This window comes from Hylobates moloch, unplaced genomic scaffold, assembly GCF_009828535.3.
Source record: "Hylobates moloch isolate HMO894 unplaced genomic scaffold, HMol_V3 SCAFFOLD_13, whole genome shotgun sequence".
Taxonomy (NCBI): Eukaryota; Metazoa; Chordata; class Mammalia; order Primates; family Hylobatidae; genus Hylobates; species Hylobates moloch.
The window spans coordinates 105,251,730-105,268,846 of NW_026652288.1; the positions used below are offsets into that span (position 1 = coordinate 105,251,730).

Genomic DNA, 17,117 nt, shown 5'->3' on the forward strand with positions numbered 1-17,117 from the left:
GTATTTATGCTGGTTTTAGCCACACTGGTTGGAGATGAGATGGGAAATATGGTATTTATGTTGGTTTTAGACACACTGGTTGGAGATGAGATGGGAAATATGGTATTTATGTTGGTTTTAGACACACTGGTTGGAGATGACACGGGAAAGACGGTATTAATGCTGGTTTTAGACACACTGGTTGGAGATGACATGGGAAGATGATATTTTTGCTGGTTTTAGACACACTGGTTGGAGATGACAAGGGGACATTAAGGGGAAATGTTCAGAGAGTTGCAGGGTAGAGCTGGAGCCCCAGTGGACCAGGAGCAGAAGAGAAAGATGCTAGATGCTCACAGAAGTGGGAACTGAAGCATCTAAGGCAAGTCAGATGTTGCGGAGAGGAAGACACCTCATTTTAAGTGACAGTTACACCAAGGGTATGGGCAGGGGGCACACGTCCCATGCACCAGAAATCCAGAGAAGTCAAGTGGTTCGCTCGAGGTCTCATGGCAAGTTAGTGACACAGCCACTCCACCTCACTTTCCTTGATGTGTGTGGTCCAGTTTGCTTTACATTATAACACAGAAACCTTCTCAGTGTTCAGATACACCTGCTTTACAGTGGACACAATGCCATTTCTTGACAGTCAAGGCAGGCTGACAAAAGACAGAATTTCATTTCCTTAGTTTATTAAAGATGACAATGAACTGCCAGGCTGTGCAAGAACCACGGCAGGTGGAAACCAGTTCAGAGCACGGGCTGTACACACAGAACATCTCTACTGAGACTCGCGCTCCTTTTATGTTAATTCAACGAAAGCTCTAAATCCTTGGCAGAGAACGTCAAAAACAGCCTCATTTAAGTGGAAAATATTCGTCTTCCACTCTTCTGCTATGTCTTGAATCTTGTCTCCACCTGGTAAGCAAACTGTGTTTTTTTCGTTCCCTTTACTTACAGAAAGAACACTACCACCTGCCTTCATGTACAAGGAATTCTCTTCAGTGCATTCAAAGCTTCTCCCCGCAACAGCAGGGGATTTTCAGATAGTGGTAAGTTGCAAAGTGCTTCCAAAACATCCCATCCTCTACCCGCTTCCCCGCTCTTGAATAAATAAATAACTGGGTATTTGGACGGTGATGACAGCATCGTGTCAGAGTCACTAAAACAGACGCACAATCTAAAGGGATGGGGTGCGGTTGAGGGAGATGGAGAAAAGTAAGTGACAAGTGAGGAGCCTATGAGACTGTTGGGTTCGGCTTCAGAAGCTGTCAGCATTGTCATCCTTTGATCCCATGCTGATGTGAAACGGGCAGGACAACACAGCACATCTCTCCTCCAGCGCAACGACCTGGAGAAAGAGCTGGATGTGTCACCTTTTTGTTTTTTGTTTTGAGACGGAGTCTCGCTCTGTCGCCCAGGCTGGAGTGCAGTGGCACAATCTCAGCTCACTGCAACCTCTGCCTCCCAGGTTCAAGCGATTTTCCTGCCTCAGCCTCCCAAGTAGCTGGGATTATAGGCATGTACCACCATGCCCGGCTAATTTTTGTATTTTTGGAAGAGACGGGGTTTCACCACATTGGCCAGGCTGGTCTCGATCTCCTGACCTCATGATCCGCCCGCCTCGGCCTCTGAAAGTGCTGGGATTACAGGCGTAAGCCACTGTGCCTGGCCTGGATGTGTAATTTAAACCAAAACTGGAAGTAGAGCTCACCATTTTTATAAGCCCCTGGGTCTGAATCTGGGACCTAACCCCTAGTGAAACTTGAGTTCTGTGGGGTCATTCTTAAAGCTCCCTGAAGGACCTGGGCACTTCTAGTCACAGCCCTGCAGAACTTCGGGGACTTGGCTTTTTGAGTCTCACTATGAACAGAAGGGAGAACAGCCTCAGGGTCTTCTAGCCCTACGTGGCTTTCAGATCCCAACTTTGAGGCAGAGGAATCAAGGGCAGGGGCCAGTTCCCACATGTTCCCTCTCGTGTTGGTGGAGCCTCAGCCCTGGCCATCACCTTAATGCCTCTCCCACTTCCTGGGAGATTCCTTCTTACCGCCAGCTCAAGCTCTCATCAGCTGCCACCAACCACAGGCAACTTTCTGTTCAGCTTCCAGGCGCAGCGCCCACGCCCATTTCTTTCCTACCAGCAAGCAACTATGGGAAGACAGGCCCATGGGCAGAATTCAATCCCAGAACAAAAATGACGCAGGCTTTAGTTCACAGAGCTGCCAGCTCTTGGAGAAGCCACTCTGACCAGTGTTTTCACAGAGGTTAGAAGCTGCATCAACTTAAGGAACATCACACACACACACATGGCCCCACCCAAGGACTTCACCGTCAACACACCCATTAACAGGGGGAGGCAGCACACCAAAATCAGCATTATCAGAAGGACTTCACCGTCAACACACACATTAATGGGCGGGAGGAGGGCAGCACACTAAAATCAGCATTATCAAATGAACAGATAAACATTACCAGGCTACACAGAGTTAAGTGCATAATTAGCATAAAGGCTTTTGTTATCCCAAGAACACAGGAACATTCACACTCACATCCACAAACTGTCGAGTTCTGTAACAGCACTAATAGCAGGAAGCTTTTCTCCAACTTTGACCAAAGAAGCTAAGGCAAGAGAGACTCAGCCACCAGGGAAGGACCCAGCTCTGCTGCAGGAAGGGGAGAGAGAACGGAGTTGGGTTGCACTTTTACTCAGAACCACAGTGACCATCTAACAGAGGACAGAGTCATCAGGGACACGCTAAGAAGATGGTGGGTGAGGTTCCTGTCCTCACCTTAGGATGGCATCAGGGACCTGCCTGAGCTTCAAAGATCACACCTGCACCAAAAAGCCAGGTTAACTAAAAGAGACCTTAACACCTAAGAGGGGGCCGACAGCTCCTCTGAGTAAGCACTCCTTCAGTGACAGAGCTGTCGCCTCACGTGTGCTTGCGGCGTAAGGCTACAGATGAGCCTGGCCTAAGCATCAGTTCTGTTCTTTGCTTCAAGCTCACCAGGGTAGACGAAGAAAGTCAGCTTGTGGCATCATCTATGCTTCAAATATTTCAAACAGGAAATCCCAGCAACACAGGGACCTTCACAGCTGCCTCTGAGGTCTCTGAGGAGTCTAGGATAGTCATGATTGTTCTGTGGCCCCCAAAATACCAAAGAAGTGGACAAAATGCCCATGACGTAGTCCCATTCTCTGCTGCTTCTCCTCGGGGCACAGTCTGACCCCAGTCCAGGACAGGGGAGGGAAAACGCCATCCCCGTTTCAGCAGCAGGAGGAGAGGTGGCTGAGAAAGGCCTGGCTCAGAAGCTCCAGAACTGAAACAAAGGAAAATTGGAAATGATACCTGACGTGCAGGTGAAACCTAGAGAAGGCCACAGACGCTGGAAGAACTTGGTCTTGCTGTCTCTGCCACTGACAGAGGCACTAGAAGCTTCACTGAAGGACCCGCACGTCGGTTCTGATGAAAACACCTGGTGCTTACAAATTATCTGTCATCACAGACTGGACCCATCAACCTACCGACGGCTGACTGCACATGGACGTCAGACAAGTCACTAAAGAAAAAAAAGATGATAATAATTAAAAAAAAAAAAAAAAAGAAGCCCCAGGTGGGGCAAGTCCTTCAAAGAGTGGCTCAGTTCTGCAACAGGTGTGACCCCGGCCCAGAGGGAGGCTTCACGTGCTTTCTTCAGGTGGCCTCCAGGACGGCAGCCTCCAGGGCCAGCGCTTCTGCGGGCTCCTCCTCGTAGTCCGACAGGTAAGACTCCAGGCTCTGCCTGGCCAGTGCCTCCCGCCGGGCCTGCAGCCGCTCGCAGCGCGGACAGCTTCCAGACTTGAAGCAGGCTTTATGGTAACACGCTTTACACTCTACTCAGGTTGGGAAGGTGGGAGAGAGAAGAAAACAATTTGTATTATCTCCAGCTAGAGGTCAGTTGCTGCCACAGCCCCTTCTCGCCACCAAGGCGTGGTGTCCCGTGGGGAGGCCCTGTGAGGTGCTGAGTGGCACCGAACCCTTGCTAACAGGGGTGGCTCCGGGGAATCATGGAGCCCTGTGTTCAGGCTCACTTGCCTGATGCCTGCACCTGCCCTCACCTTCACAGGTCCGGCACTTCTGGAGCTCAAAGGGAAAGATGATGTCATCCTCATTCTGACAGAACTCACAGATGAAGCCCTTGGCTTGGCAGAGCTGGGGAGGAAAAACACAGATGACAAAATGAGGAGGGTGAACACCGAGGAGGGGAGTGGTCTACAGGGTTCTGCTGCCCACAGGGAGGAGGCCTGGGCTGGACTCAGAAGCATGAAAGCTAAACTAGGGCCAGGGCTGGGCAGCGTTAGACAAAGCTTTAGGCAGGAGATGAGACAGGCACCAGCCGGAGAAGCTCCGACCCCCAGCGTGGCTCTCCATGAAGAGAGGAGGCAGAAATGGCACCACAAAGGGCTTCCTAAGCCGACAGTCCCATCTGGGTCGTGATTTTATTTCAGAATAGGAACCACAACCAATTAAGATAAAACGTGGAGACAAGGCTGTTCCTCAAATACAGCTCCCAGCCTGGAGTCAGGTTGTAGTGAAGGATTTCCAGTTCCTCCCAGACACACAGGGTTTCCTACCTATGTCCAGCTCTAATTCTGGGACTGTCACAGGAACATAACTGGGCATAGGCTAAGACAGGAAGTTCTAAAAGTTTAATTTCTGCATTTTCAACATGTCGAGTAGATCACGACAATAACGACGTGCGTTTGAGGAATACATAAAGTATACAAAACGCTGTCATACAAACTACCTCATCAACCCTCAAAAATACTGAGAAGAAAGTAAATTATTCTCTTCATCTTAGAGCCAAGAAAATTGAGGCCTCAGAGGGGACAAGTATTTATTTTGGTCATAATGACTGAGAACAACAAACGACGGCCGAGGGCGGACTCCCTCTCCAGATTCCAGTCCAGAGTTCTCCTCTCACATCATGACAACTGCCTTTTTTTTTTTCCACTCTTGTCACTCAGGCTGGAGTGCAGTGGCGTGATCTCGGCTCACTGCAACCTCCGCCTCCCGGGTTCAAGCAATTCTCCTGCCTCAGCCTCCTGAGTAGCTGGGATTATAGGCACCCGCCACCGCACCCAGCTACTTTCTCTATTTTAGTAGAGATGGGGTTTCATCATGTTGGTCAGGCTGGTCTTGATCTCCTGACCTCAGGTGACCCGCCCACCTCGGCCTCCCGAAGTGCTGGGATGAGAGGCCTGAGCCACCACGTCCGGCCAACAATTCTTGAATGAAAGTCTACCCAGTCTTGCCCAGAGCCACCCAGGGCCACAGGAGCACCAGCTCCTCCCCTCACTCGAGGTTTTTAGATCGGGATGATTTGGCTGCTCTCCAGGCTAAGGAACAGCAGCCCTTTCCGGTTCCTCTCCCAGTGCTGACTGGCCATTTCAACTTCCTCCAGCTAAGTGGCAAGAACCCCAGGTCCACCTCGCTCCCTGTATCCCTAAAAGCAAGGGCTCAGCTGCATGCTACAGTGAGACTTTCTCACCATGCATCTCTCCACATGGGCAGCCCCTGCCCTGGTGAGCTCAGCAAGCCGGGGCCCCAGCTCCCCCTTCCTGGTCGCAGTCAGGTCATTCAGTGAGTACAGGTGGAGGTCCTCTGTCAGGTGGCCGGGGACTGTGTCAAAGGAATCCAGAAGCCTACAGGGAGTGACAGGAGGCAGGGGTGGGAATGAACAGTCCGTGTGCCACATCGTAGTAGAAGGATCCCTATCCAGAAACTGCAGAAAGTAATGAGGGTGGGCAACCATCAGCCAGCCCAGGGTTCCAGGCCGCCCCCGCCGTTCCACACTAGTAGGTGTCTGGACGGCAGAAGTGACTTATTTATAGACTCCTGCAGAGTGGTCCACGTGAGACCCAGCCTGCGAAGAGCGGTGGCCTGCCCTGGGTGGAATGACCACAGATCCCCTTCCAGACAGAAGGACACAGATACAGTTACTGCCGTGGCCTCTTGTTTACCGCTTCACATTTCTGCAAAATCTCTCTACTCTCCTTCGTTACATAACAAGAGCCAAGCGCTGGGATGCGTCCCTTTCGGAGACAGCAACGTGGCCAGAGGGCTCTGGTTCCACACAGGACTTACTCCTTGGCCAGTCGGCAGGTCTTGAACATGTTCTTCATGTGACACAGCTGGACCCGCAGCAGCTGAAAAGAAAGAGGTGGGGGCAGGAGTGGGAGAAAGATGTGAGAAGAGGAATCCAGTGTGGGAAGCCCAGGGCCTTTAAACCCTGGGGGCCTAGAAGCCTCGCATGCTGCAGCCAGAGCAGACTGTCCTACGCTCTGACAACCGGCTTCAGGCTGTCCTACGCTCTGACAACCGGCTTCAGGCTGTCCTACGCTCTGACAACCGGCTTCAGGCTGTCCTATGCTCTAACTCGCTCTGACAACTGGCTTCAGAGTGCCCTCTAGTCAGGGAAGGCCCCTCCGCCAGGTCTGTCTGCCCGAGTCACATAAGCAGTCTGGGCAGAGGAGTGCTCTGAAATTCCAATTTCTCATTTGATATCCGATTCCTCATTCATTCACTAACGTATTCAGTTCCAATTTCTCACTCGATACCCGATTCCTCATTCATTAATGTTTTCAGTGAAGGAAGAAATTCTGCTTTTGCCCTTGAGTGCTATCTACAGCTTCCTAGCTGTCATTGCCACGTTTGAGGCTCCAACTAGACAGATAACCTGGGAAATGGGAAGAGATTAAGGAAGTACATAGTGAGGGCATGAATGGAGAGACGGTTACAGCTTTGACACTGCGATAACAAGAAGTGTGGTAATTGTGGGAAGCCCTGTACAACCAAGGGAGGGGAAAAGGGGAGGAGATGAGGGGAGGGGATGGGGGGAGGGGACAAGAGGAGGGGACGGCGGGGGAGGAGACGGGGGAGGACGAGGGGAGGGGACAAGAGGAGGGGACGGTGGGGGAGGAGACGGGGGAGGGACGAGGGGAGGGGACAAGAGGAGGGGACGGTGGGGGAGGAGACGGGGGAGGGACGAGGGGAGGGGACAAGAAGAGGGGACGGGGGTGGGGGGTGGAAGAGACAGGGGAGGGACGAGGGGAGGGGGCGGGGGAGGAGACGGGGGAGGGACGAGTGTAGGGACCAGCCCCACAGGGTCGGTGGGTCTCTCCCTGTGTGCTGCGATGAGAGAGTGTAGAAATAAAAACACAAGACAAAGAGATAAAAGAAAAGGCAGCTGGGCCCGGGGGACCACTACCACCAATGCGCGGAGACCGTTAGTGGCCCCGAATGTCTGGCTTCGCTGTTGTTTATTGTATACAAAGCAAAAGGGGCAGGGTAAAGAATGTGAGTCTTCTCCAATGATAGGTAAGGTCATGTGGGTCACGTGTCCACTGGACAGGGGGCCCTTCTCTGCCTGTCAGCCGAGGCAGAGAGAGAGAGAAGACAAAGAGAAAGACAGCTTATGCCATTATTTCTACATATCAGAGACTATTAGTACTTTCACTAATTTGCTACTGCTATCTAGAAGGCAGGGCCAGGTGTACAGGATGGAACATGAAGGTGGACTAAGAGCGTGACCACTGAAGCACAGCATCACAGGGAGACGGTTAGGCCTCCGGATAACTGCGGGAAAGCCTGACTGGTGTCAGGCCCTCCACAAGAGGTCGAGGAGCAGAGTCTTCTCTAAACTCCCCTGGGGAAAAGGAGACTCCATTTCCCGGTCTGTTAAGTAGCGGGTGTTTTTCCTTGACACCTTTTGCTACCACTAGACCATGGTCCACCTGGTAACGGGCATCTTCCCAGATGCTGGCGTCACCGCTAGACCAAGGAGCCCTCTGGTGGCCGTGTCCGGGCATAACAGAAGGCTCGCACTCCTGTCTTCTGGTCACACCTCACTATGTCCCCTCAGCTCCTATCTCTGTATGGCCTGGTTTTTCCTAGGTTATGATTATAGAGCAGGGATTATTATTAGGATAAAGAGTAATTACTACCAACTAATGATTCATATATAATCATATCTAAGATCTATATCTGGTATGACTATTCCTGTTTTATATTTTATTATACTGGAACAGCTCGTGTCCTCAGTCTCTTGCCTCGGCGCCTGGGTGGCTTGCTGCCCACAGACGAGGGGAAGGGATGGGGGAGGGACGAGGGGAGGGGACGGGGGAGGAGATGAGGGGAGGAGAAGGGCAAGACTCTCACGTGGCCTTTTCCGAGGTCTTACCCGGATTTGATTGAGCAGCTTGACCTTCCTATAGAGGGCACTGTTGATGTCCTGCACGTTGAAGAGAGGATCATTCCATATCTTAATGAGCAGGTCCTTGGAGAAATTGCTGACGTAGTACTTGCTGAAGTCCCACTTGCGCAGAACCCGGCTGGGGATGGCCATCTGGGCATTCTCGTGGCAGCACTGGCAGAAGTACTTGCCCAGGTACTCACAGTACCGCAGTCGCTTGATATAATCTGGAAAAACCGGAAAGCCAGAAAGCCAGATGTAAGTTTCCCATCTACAAGCTGGGAAGGCAGCTCTGCTGTTCCCTTGAAAGGGCAGAGAGGGACAGCCAATGGCCTCCAGCAATCTCTGTCTGAGTTCCCCAAAGCTTGCAGAAATCCACACAGTGGAGCCTGGAGTCACGTCCTACCTTGGAGGCCCTGAGGAAATAAAAGCAGCCGGAGACAGTAAGATCCAGCCTTACCAGCTAGCTGGAACTACCCAACTTTCCACAGTATACAATCCTGGCCATGTGCTCCCAGAAATCATTTCCCTCTGATTGCCAGCACCCTTGCCTACTACAAACCTGTCTTTCCCCTTCCCTACTTCTGCCACGCCACCTCCTGTTACCGCCTTTAACACGCCACCTCTCCCTATGTGTAGGGGAGGGTACAGAACCTCTGGAGGCAGCATGGTGGGAAGGGAAGGCACTCACCAGGGTCAGTCCGGATGCCACATCCTGCACAGCGGTAATTCTGCTTGGCCACAGCAATTTTCCTCCTGAGGAAGGGTAAGGACAGGGCATTGGCATAGAGCAGCTGCGTGAGGCCTTGGAATTGTGAAGGACTGAGCACACACACTTACAGCTCCAGTTAAGTATTGGAAGAGAGGGGAATTCACCTGTGTTTTAGTTGGACAAAAATGAACCTATTGGGAGAGCTAACTCCATATAGGATTTAGGTCTAGGCAGTGACTCTGCCCAGTAATGAACCACACATTCTGTACAAATGTGAGGAATGAGATGTGGTAAAGGAGAGAGAATGACAGGAGAGAAAAGCATCCATCCATCTTAGAAAGAGAAGAAAAACCAGCAAGCCCACAAAACTACTGGGAGGAAGGCGACAGGTGGGGAATGCCAGCAAAACAAAACCCGCCTCATTTCCAATCAGCTCCAGGAATCATGAGTAAGAAACGAAGGACCAAATGGACAACGCTCCTCCTCTGCCTTTATGTGAAGAGAACCGTGTAGGAAGGACGGCTGGAGGCAGGGACAAGTGAGTGAGACGAAAACCCTGACAACCCAAAGAGGACGGATCTATGCTCCAAAGGGCACAGACACTGGCCACTCACGTTGGGGCTGGATGAACATTAAAAATTATCTGAGGCCGGGGGGGGGCCCACTCCAAGTTGCCACGAACACGAATCCGCAGCTTGTAGATGTCAGCGTGCTGCCCGTCATCCGGTGAGATGGGCAGTGAGTCAGGGATGGGCAGGAGCTGCAGGAGAAAGGCACAGTTGGGGTAAGCTCATGTCAGCGGGCTGCCCGTCATCTGTTGAGATGGGCAGTGAGTCAGGGATGGGCAGGAGAAAAACACAGTTGGGGTAAACTCACACGGACGGGCTTGGGAAACACAAATGCAGGACCCTTTTGGCCATGACAGAGCATAATGAGTGAAAGACACTTCAGGAACACCACAGGATAAGGGCTTCAGGGAACCTTGGTCCTCAGAAACAACCAGGAGGTGCCAAGGTACTGGAAGTGAGGGCCGTGGGTCCCAAGAAGCAAACAGAAACAGCCTACCAGGGCAGTGGCCCACGGCTCATGCTGTCGCTGCACCCATGCCAGGACCCTTGCTGTGCCAGCGTGTTTCATGCCTTAAAAGACGACTGCAGAGCAAAGAATCCACGCGATTCACTTTTGTGTAGTGTCTCCGAGGTGGCCACACACCAAACGTGACTGAGTCTGACGAGCGGCCATGTGAATAAGGACTGCGAGGCGCCGTCATCTCTGCTCTGACAAGGCGAGCAAGCATTTGCTCGTTCATTTATCACCTGACACATTGTAATGAATGGCTTCCATGAGTAAGGGGGGGAACACACAGGCTCATTCCAGGCTAGGGACGTGTGACGAAGGAAAACAAGGTCACAGAGGCTCACGACGGCCCCTGCGTAGGAAGAAGAGCTAAGGACCCACCTTCTGAGGGGCGTCATGCTCCGGGACAAGCCACTCCAGCTCCGAGGCGGCTGGAAGCTGCATCCCCTCAAACTGCTTCAGGAGCCCCATGGCCACCGCCTCAGCAGATGTGGAGTGCAGGAAGCAGTGGGAGCTGGAAAGGGGAGAATCAAGGACGGCTGAACACAGGGAAAGGATGGGCAGATGGGAGGCTTCCCTTCATGATCTCATCCCCCACGCAGCAACTTCTGGGCTGGAAGAACACCCGCAGCACCGCGGCCTGCTCATCACCCTCACACATGGGACAGTGAAAGTCCACCAGTCTCACGGTCCTAAGACTTCGGTTCAAGCCCCACTTCCTGCCACCAGACGGCACTGCTAATGAAGGACTCTGTCACTTCCTTTCTCTGAACTTCAGCTCCTCTAACAGCAAAGTGGAGATTATAATGCCTGCTCACAAAACAAACTGAGTAAAATTGCTTCGTGGACTAAGAAGCGATTTTTCCTCCCAAATGAGCTACTGTTTCCCCTGGTTGGGTCTATGATGTGGAATCTGTTCAATTTGATTTCATAACCAAAAACCATCGTCACTGCTCTCTTTTGAGACCTTCTGGGGCCTCTGGTTATGATGAGAGTCAGCAGAGAAGGAATAACTCACTTCCAGCTTTGCCTCCACGAGAGCCCATCCCACTGGGACCAAAGAGCTTCTGCTTTCTTCCTGTGGGCTCGGCACCATCGCAAGCCCCTCCCTTTAACCTCGCCTCCTCTTACATCTGGATGGCTTTGCCCAGCCATACGCCAAGAACTGGGTTTGTTTCTCTACATATCCTAAGGTTTTCTTTCCTTTTTTTAAAAAAAAAAAAAAAAAAAAAAAAAGTACTCACAAGGACTGGGAGGAAACAAAGGATTTGCTGCTTGAGGCTGTGTTCCTTCTGATGTCAGCATCTACATGGAAACCAGAGATAAGGGGAGCGCAATGGAAAGGGGGTGGGTAAGGGAACCTGGAATCTATTACAAGGTGCTCCCAGCTAAGCTCTCAGGGTTACAGCCAGGTGCCACACTCTATGCAGGAGAAAGGAGCAGGTGAAGCTCTAAACAAGTTATAATTTGCCTCTATCCAAGTCAAAACCAGGCTGAATTAGTAACATTATGCATAGCACTGAAAAGGTCAAAGTGTTACAAACTCAGGCAGAAAGACAAACTCAGCTTTGGTGCAAAACAGTGAATGAGAAGACAAGCATCCTAAGGCACACAGGGACACAACCCCTCATATGCACAAACACAAAACAAAGGACTCAAATCTCTCCCTCGTTCTCCACATCTTAACCTTTCTCAAATGGTAAGCTCCCCTAGGCAGCAACTCTGTCTGGCTTTTATATATATATATATGTGTATATATAAAACATTTAGTGCCTAACACATAACTGGGATCATAGAGGTTCTCATGAAATATATGTGAAATTGGAACTTTGCTTCTAATATTTCACCACTGTTGCCATTACCCCGAATGTTAGAAGTGTTTGCAATTTTGCCTCTAACATGTCATCACTGTTGCCATTTTGCCCCTCAATGTTAGAAGTCTTCTATATCCTTAGAAAAGCTTCATGGAGGAAAAGGAACTTCTCTATAGCTTTGCAGCTCTCTGGAGATGCCTGGTTACCAACACGTTTTGACAAAGATGGTCAACATGATCTCTGAGGCTAATCATACAGGAAACTGTGGCAGACTTTCCATAACCTATTTCTGACAAAGGATTTAGAAGAAGATTTCTAATAACGATATGCCTGAACCTCCAGAGACCTCACCTACCCAAATACTTTTGATGGAGGGAATGTGAAATACAGCAGTTATGTTCAAGCCAGGCAGACACAGCCTATCCAGGTCATGAAAACAAGACTGTTCTGATAAATACTCTCTCTCACGTCCTTCGCTGCCCAGTGAAAAAGACCTTTCTTTCCTAATGAAGCCTACACAATGACCAATCTACCATGAGCACTCAGGAGGACACGAATCCTGTACGGCATCTCTGTGCACTGGGCTGTGAGCAGCTCTACTGTTCCTCATGTTTCCTCTGTATGCAGATTTTTGTCTGGACAACTAGATTATAAAATCACCCTAATAGGAAATAAGATTGTGTCTTATTCTTCCCTTGGCTCTAAAATACTTAACACAGGGCTCATATACAAGCATATACTCAAATAACATTGTTGACAAACTTACGTCTTCAAAGCTACATATATGAGTAAGATAACAGAAGTAAAATCTGTTGGTTTTCATATGTTCTCTAAGCACAGGACGAGAAATCAACACATTTTTGCTGGTAATTAACACAGCCTATTTAACAACAAAGATGTTCAAGTATACCATGTTTTCTGGCGGAATCTGTGCCATCAAAATCCAGATCCCAGTGCATTGCTAGTTGTCTTATTTCTAGCTAGTTAGTGCTGGTAGAGAAAAGAAAAACAGTAGAGGCAACAGTAGGCCAGACCTTCACAGATTCTTTGGTTTGCAACATTTATTTGGGTAACACTTACACTGCCTTGGGTTGTACCTAAGTCTTGCCTTGCGCTAGGAGCCCTCAGAGTGCTTTGTACATAAAGGTTTTCAGAAAACACTTTCTAAATAAATGATTAATTGGCTAAAAGCAATTAACAGCTATTTCAAATTCCATCCTGTTTGGGAGTAACATAAAAGAAAAAAAAATCTTAGCTATCCCTGAATAAGGAGCTAACCAATTTTCTTATTTTAGTGCCAGGCTATTAAAGAAAATACTACATGCCAGAAAGAACAGGCAGGTGGTAATTCACGGTTTCTAAGGAAACCATTGCCTTCATAAAACTATTTAGCAGTTCTTTATCCTCACAGAGAAGAAACCTTTTTTTTTCTTTGAGAGAAAAAATCATTCTCTCTTTAGAAAATACAACTGAGTCACACTGTAACATGTTTCTTCCTTTTACTAGAGGTAAAGTGAGGTCGGAGGTACATGCTTCCTAGGCAATCACGAATACGTCCAAGAGTCGGGAGGGGCCACCCAGCTTTGGAGGCAAGGCTCTGACCCCGGCGTGCAGGGGGAGAAGCACACTCATCAAAGGGGCCGTGACACCTGACCCCGGCCAAGGACCACGCAGCGCTGTGGGTCCTGGGCCTGCGCTGCAGCCTCATCACTCTCTGGTCAGTTCAAGCAGACCACTAAGTTGATGTGGGTGAAGCCCTACTGAAGATCTGGATAAAAGCAGACCAAGGTCTAAGCCAGAGAACTGAGGAGTGAAGAGAGGGGGAGCTGCCCATCTGGATGGATTCAACGTGTCCCAAGTGAGACCACTTAAGAAGGAGGTCCGAGACACTCAGCATCCAAGTGGAATTTAACATAATTCTGAAACTTTTTATTGATTTTTTTGTACAAAAACAAGTATTGTTTTGCAAGAGAACTGATTTCAGGTGCTTCTGATGCATCAGATATTAGGTTGAGTCATCGCAGTTTTTGCCATTACTTTTGCACCAACTTCACAGAATAAGGCCATTATTACTGACTGTAAAAAGTTTAAAAATATAAAAACAAATAACAACAAAAACAATGACAAGTTATAAGGAGAAGAATTTGCTGCGTGTCCAGACACTGATATTGAACGATCAGAGAAGAGCTGGTTAAAACCTTCGTACCTTAGCAAATTTTTAAACAAAGTAAGTGAGTCATAAGAAGAGTCAACTTCAGAATGTACTGGCCAGTTTGACGCTGGTTTCCTTCCTGCTTTCTTTCTAGAAGATAAGGTGATACCCAGCGTATCCGGGAATCCAACTTCAACAAATTTTCTGTAATTGCTGACTCAAAAGGAAACACTTCAAAACGGAGAACCCGAAGTATTCTTGTTTTATAAAGAGAAAAAAAGTAATTAAAAAAGGGATGGGGGAGAAGGAACTGATTACCTTGACCTTGAATTGGATATAATTTTGAAACTTGTCAGAAAGTATAGCTCATGAACGTTCCTTTTTATCTACTATGCCAGCTATCAATTTATTGTCTTTCAACTCCAAATCTGCCCTTGTTTTTGCTTGCTCTGCAATAATGGAGCTGGACACAGAAACATTTCTCCTTTGCCAGCTGGCATGACGTGACGTTTTGCAGTACAGGGCACTGGAGGGGTGCTGGAGGCAGAAGGGGTTTCTCTGGCTGGTTCTGGTTGCTCCTCTAGGCTGACTCCGGGGGAAGCACACCTTGGGCAGCTTTGCAGCAGAGTGCCATGAGTGATGCTCTCATAAACGGCTCCCTTGGCACCTGCCGGGAGAGCTTCCCTGCAGAGCTTTACAGTGAGTGCCACTGGCCTACCACCTTCCCACAGAGGGCTTTCACCAGTACCCTTGGGTTCTGAGATAGCACCTCCCATGGGCATCCTCCCTCAGCACCCCAGAGAACAGTTTCCCGGTGACAGCTGTTGGCATGCCACCTCCCCGTGGAGAGCGTCCCCTGGCACCATCTCAGGGCAGCTCTGTGTTTCAGGGAACCCCACCATCCAGCAAGCCAGGATGTCTGGATCTCAGCCTTGGGGATGTATCACTCCTTTACATTTATTCCTACCCCCCAGATGCTCCATCTCGGCCCCAGGGATAGTGACTGCTCCTCTATCTGCTCCTCCTGTGCACTTTTTTTTTTTTTTTTTTTTTTTTTTGAGACGAAGTTTCACTCTTGCCACCCAGGCTGGAGTGCAGTGGCATGATCTCGGCTCATTGCAACCTCTACCTCCCAGGTTCAAGCAATTCTTCTGCCTCAGCCTCCAGAGTGGCTGGGATTACAGGTGCACGCCACCACACCCGACTAATTTTTGTATTTTTAGCAGAGACAGGGTTTCACCACGTTGGCCAGGCTGTTCTCAAACTCCTGACCTCAGGTGATCCGCCCACCTCGGCCTCCCAAAGTTCCGTGATGACAGGCGTGAGCCACGGCTGGTCTCAAACTCCTGACCTCAGGTGATCCGCCCACCTCGGCCTCCCAAAGTTCCGGGATGACAGGCGTGAGCCACGGCTGGTCTCAAACTCCTGACCTCAGGTGATCCGCCTGCCTTGGCCTCCCAAAGTTCCGGGATGACAGGCGTGAGCCACGGCTGTTCTCAAACTCCTGACCTCAGGTGATCTGCCCACCTCGACCTCCCAAAATTGCGGGATGACAGGTGTGAGCTACCACGTGCGGCTTCTCCTGTGCACTCTTGAGAGTCTTCTTTACTCCTCATGAGCCAGTTTCCCATTCCGTGATTCCCATATTATAGTAGAAATAATTCTTTATATTAAACTTTCCCTATTCAAATTACTGTGTAGTTTCTGTCTCCTGATCGGACTCTGACTAGATACATCTATGCAGAAGATGAAAATTCAGGAAGAATCCACAAAGGAAGATAAAGAAAAATTGATGCAGCTATAATAGAAGAAGATGGAGATGGGGAAAAAAAATAACAACAGAACTCTAAATCCAAAGAAGTTGAAAAGACTGTCTGAGATTGGGAGCTTATGAAAGATATCAAACCAACTTGGCAGACACCATCAGCAGAAATAGATGACGTGAAAGACACAAAAGATGACACATCACATATTGGATAATTCCATTTATACGAACTGTCCAGAAAGGCAAATCTACAGAGACAGAAAGACGAGCAGCTGAGTGGGGCTGGGGGTGGAGACAGGAATTCACCGTAAACTGACACAAGGGATACTACTGGGGCGGTGACAATGTTTTCAGGCTGGATTATGGTGATGGCTACACAACTTGGTACCAAAAACCGTTGAGCCATACACTTGAAGTGGGTGAATTCTCTTTTTTTTTTTTTTTTGAGACAGGGTCTTGCTCTGTCACCCAGGATGAAGTGCAGTGGCATGATCATGGCTCACTGTAGCCTCGACCTCCCCAGATCAAGCAATCCTCCCACCTCAGCCTCCACAGTGCTGGGATTACAGGCACGCACCACCACACACAGCTAATTCTAAAATATGTTTTTGCAGAGATGGGGTCTCACTATGTTTCCCAGGCTGGTCTCCAACTCTTGGCCTCAAGAAATCCTCCTACCTCAAGCCTCCCAGCGTGCTGGGATTACCGACATAAACAGTCACTACGCCCAGCCTAAAAAGCTTTCTAATCGAAAAACATTTCACATTCTTAGTGTAAAACCTGTCATGTGTATAAAAATTTTAAAGCCCCCAAAATGGGGAAAGGAAGCATGCTAGAAAGACCAAATCAAGGCCTGCCTGGTGGTGAGAGCAGATTGCATGTGCTCTGAGGGAGAAGCGGCCGACACTCAACACATACAGGGCTGGGACTAAACACACTGGAAACCAGTTAGAAAGGGAGTCGGGACAACTCCTCCTCAGGCAGGGAAGACTCATGTTAGAATCAATGACGGACGTTCAGGAGTAGGAAAAAAAAGAATCTAATTACTTTTACTTCTCTCATCTTAAAAAAATTAAGTTGATACCATAATATTTGTACATATTGACAGGGCACATGTGATATTTTGATACATGCATACAATGTGTAATGGTCAAATCAGGGTATTTAGAATATCCATTGATCGAACATTTATCATTTCTCTGTGTTGGGAATACTTCGAATCTCTTCTAGCAATTTTCAAATGCACAATATGTCAACTACAGCCACGCTACTGTGCTACTGAACACTAGAACTCATCCCTTCTAACTGTATGGTTGAACCCACTAACCAACCTCTCTTTACGCCCCAACCCACCTCCTCCCCAGCCTCTGTAACTATCACTCT

General features: G+C 49.2%; 1 protein-coding gene across 8 annotated transcripts in view; it reads right to left on the reverse strand.

The window, feature by feature from the left end:
- Window positions 1–654: 654 nt before the first annotated feature.
- The window catches only part of RUBCN (rubicon autophagy regulator), a 72,458-nt gene continuing 55,995 nt past the window's right edge, over window positions 655–17,117 (reverse strand). For 5 of the 8 annotated variants that reach the window (XM_058426373.1, XM_032171974.2, XM_032171971.2 and 2 more), the window contains 9 exons: window positions 11,248–11,308; window positions 10,385–10,517; window positions 9,541–9,686; window positions 8,906–8,970; window positions 8,203–8,441; window positions 6,108–6,169; window positions 5,512–5,665; window positions 4,079–4,172; window positions 655–3,853 (listed from right to left, as the gene is read on the reverse strand). In XM_058426373.1, coding sequence (XP_058282356.1) covers window positions 3,675–3,853; window positions 4,079–4,172; window positions 5,512–5,665; window positions 6,108–6,169; window positions 8,203–8,441; window positions 8,906–8,970; window positions 9,541–9,686; window positions 10,385–10,517; window positions 11,248–11,308 — 1,133 coding nt within the window. In that variant the 3' untranslated portion in view covers window positions 655–3,674. The remainder of the gene's footprint in view (window positions 3,854–4,078; window positions 4,173–5,511; window positions 5,666–6,107; window positions 6,170–8,202; window positions 8,442–8,905; window positions 8,971–9,540; window positions 9,687–10,384; window positions 10,518–11,247; window positions 11,309–17,117) is intronic. The other 3 variants (XR_009209310.1, XR_009209309.1, XM_058426372.1) reach the window with 3 other exon arrangements.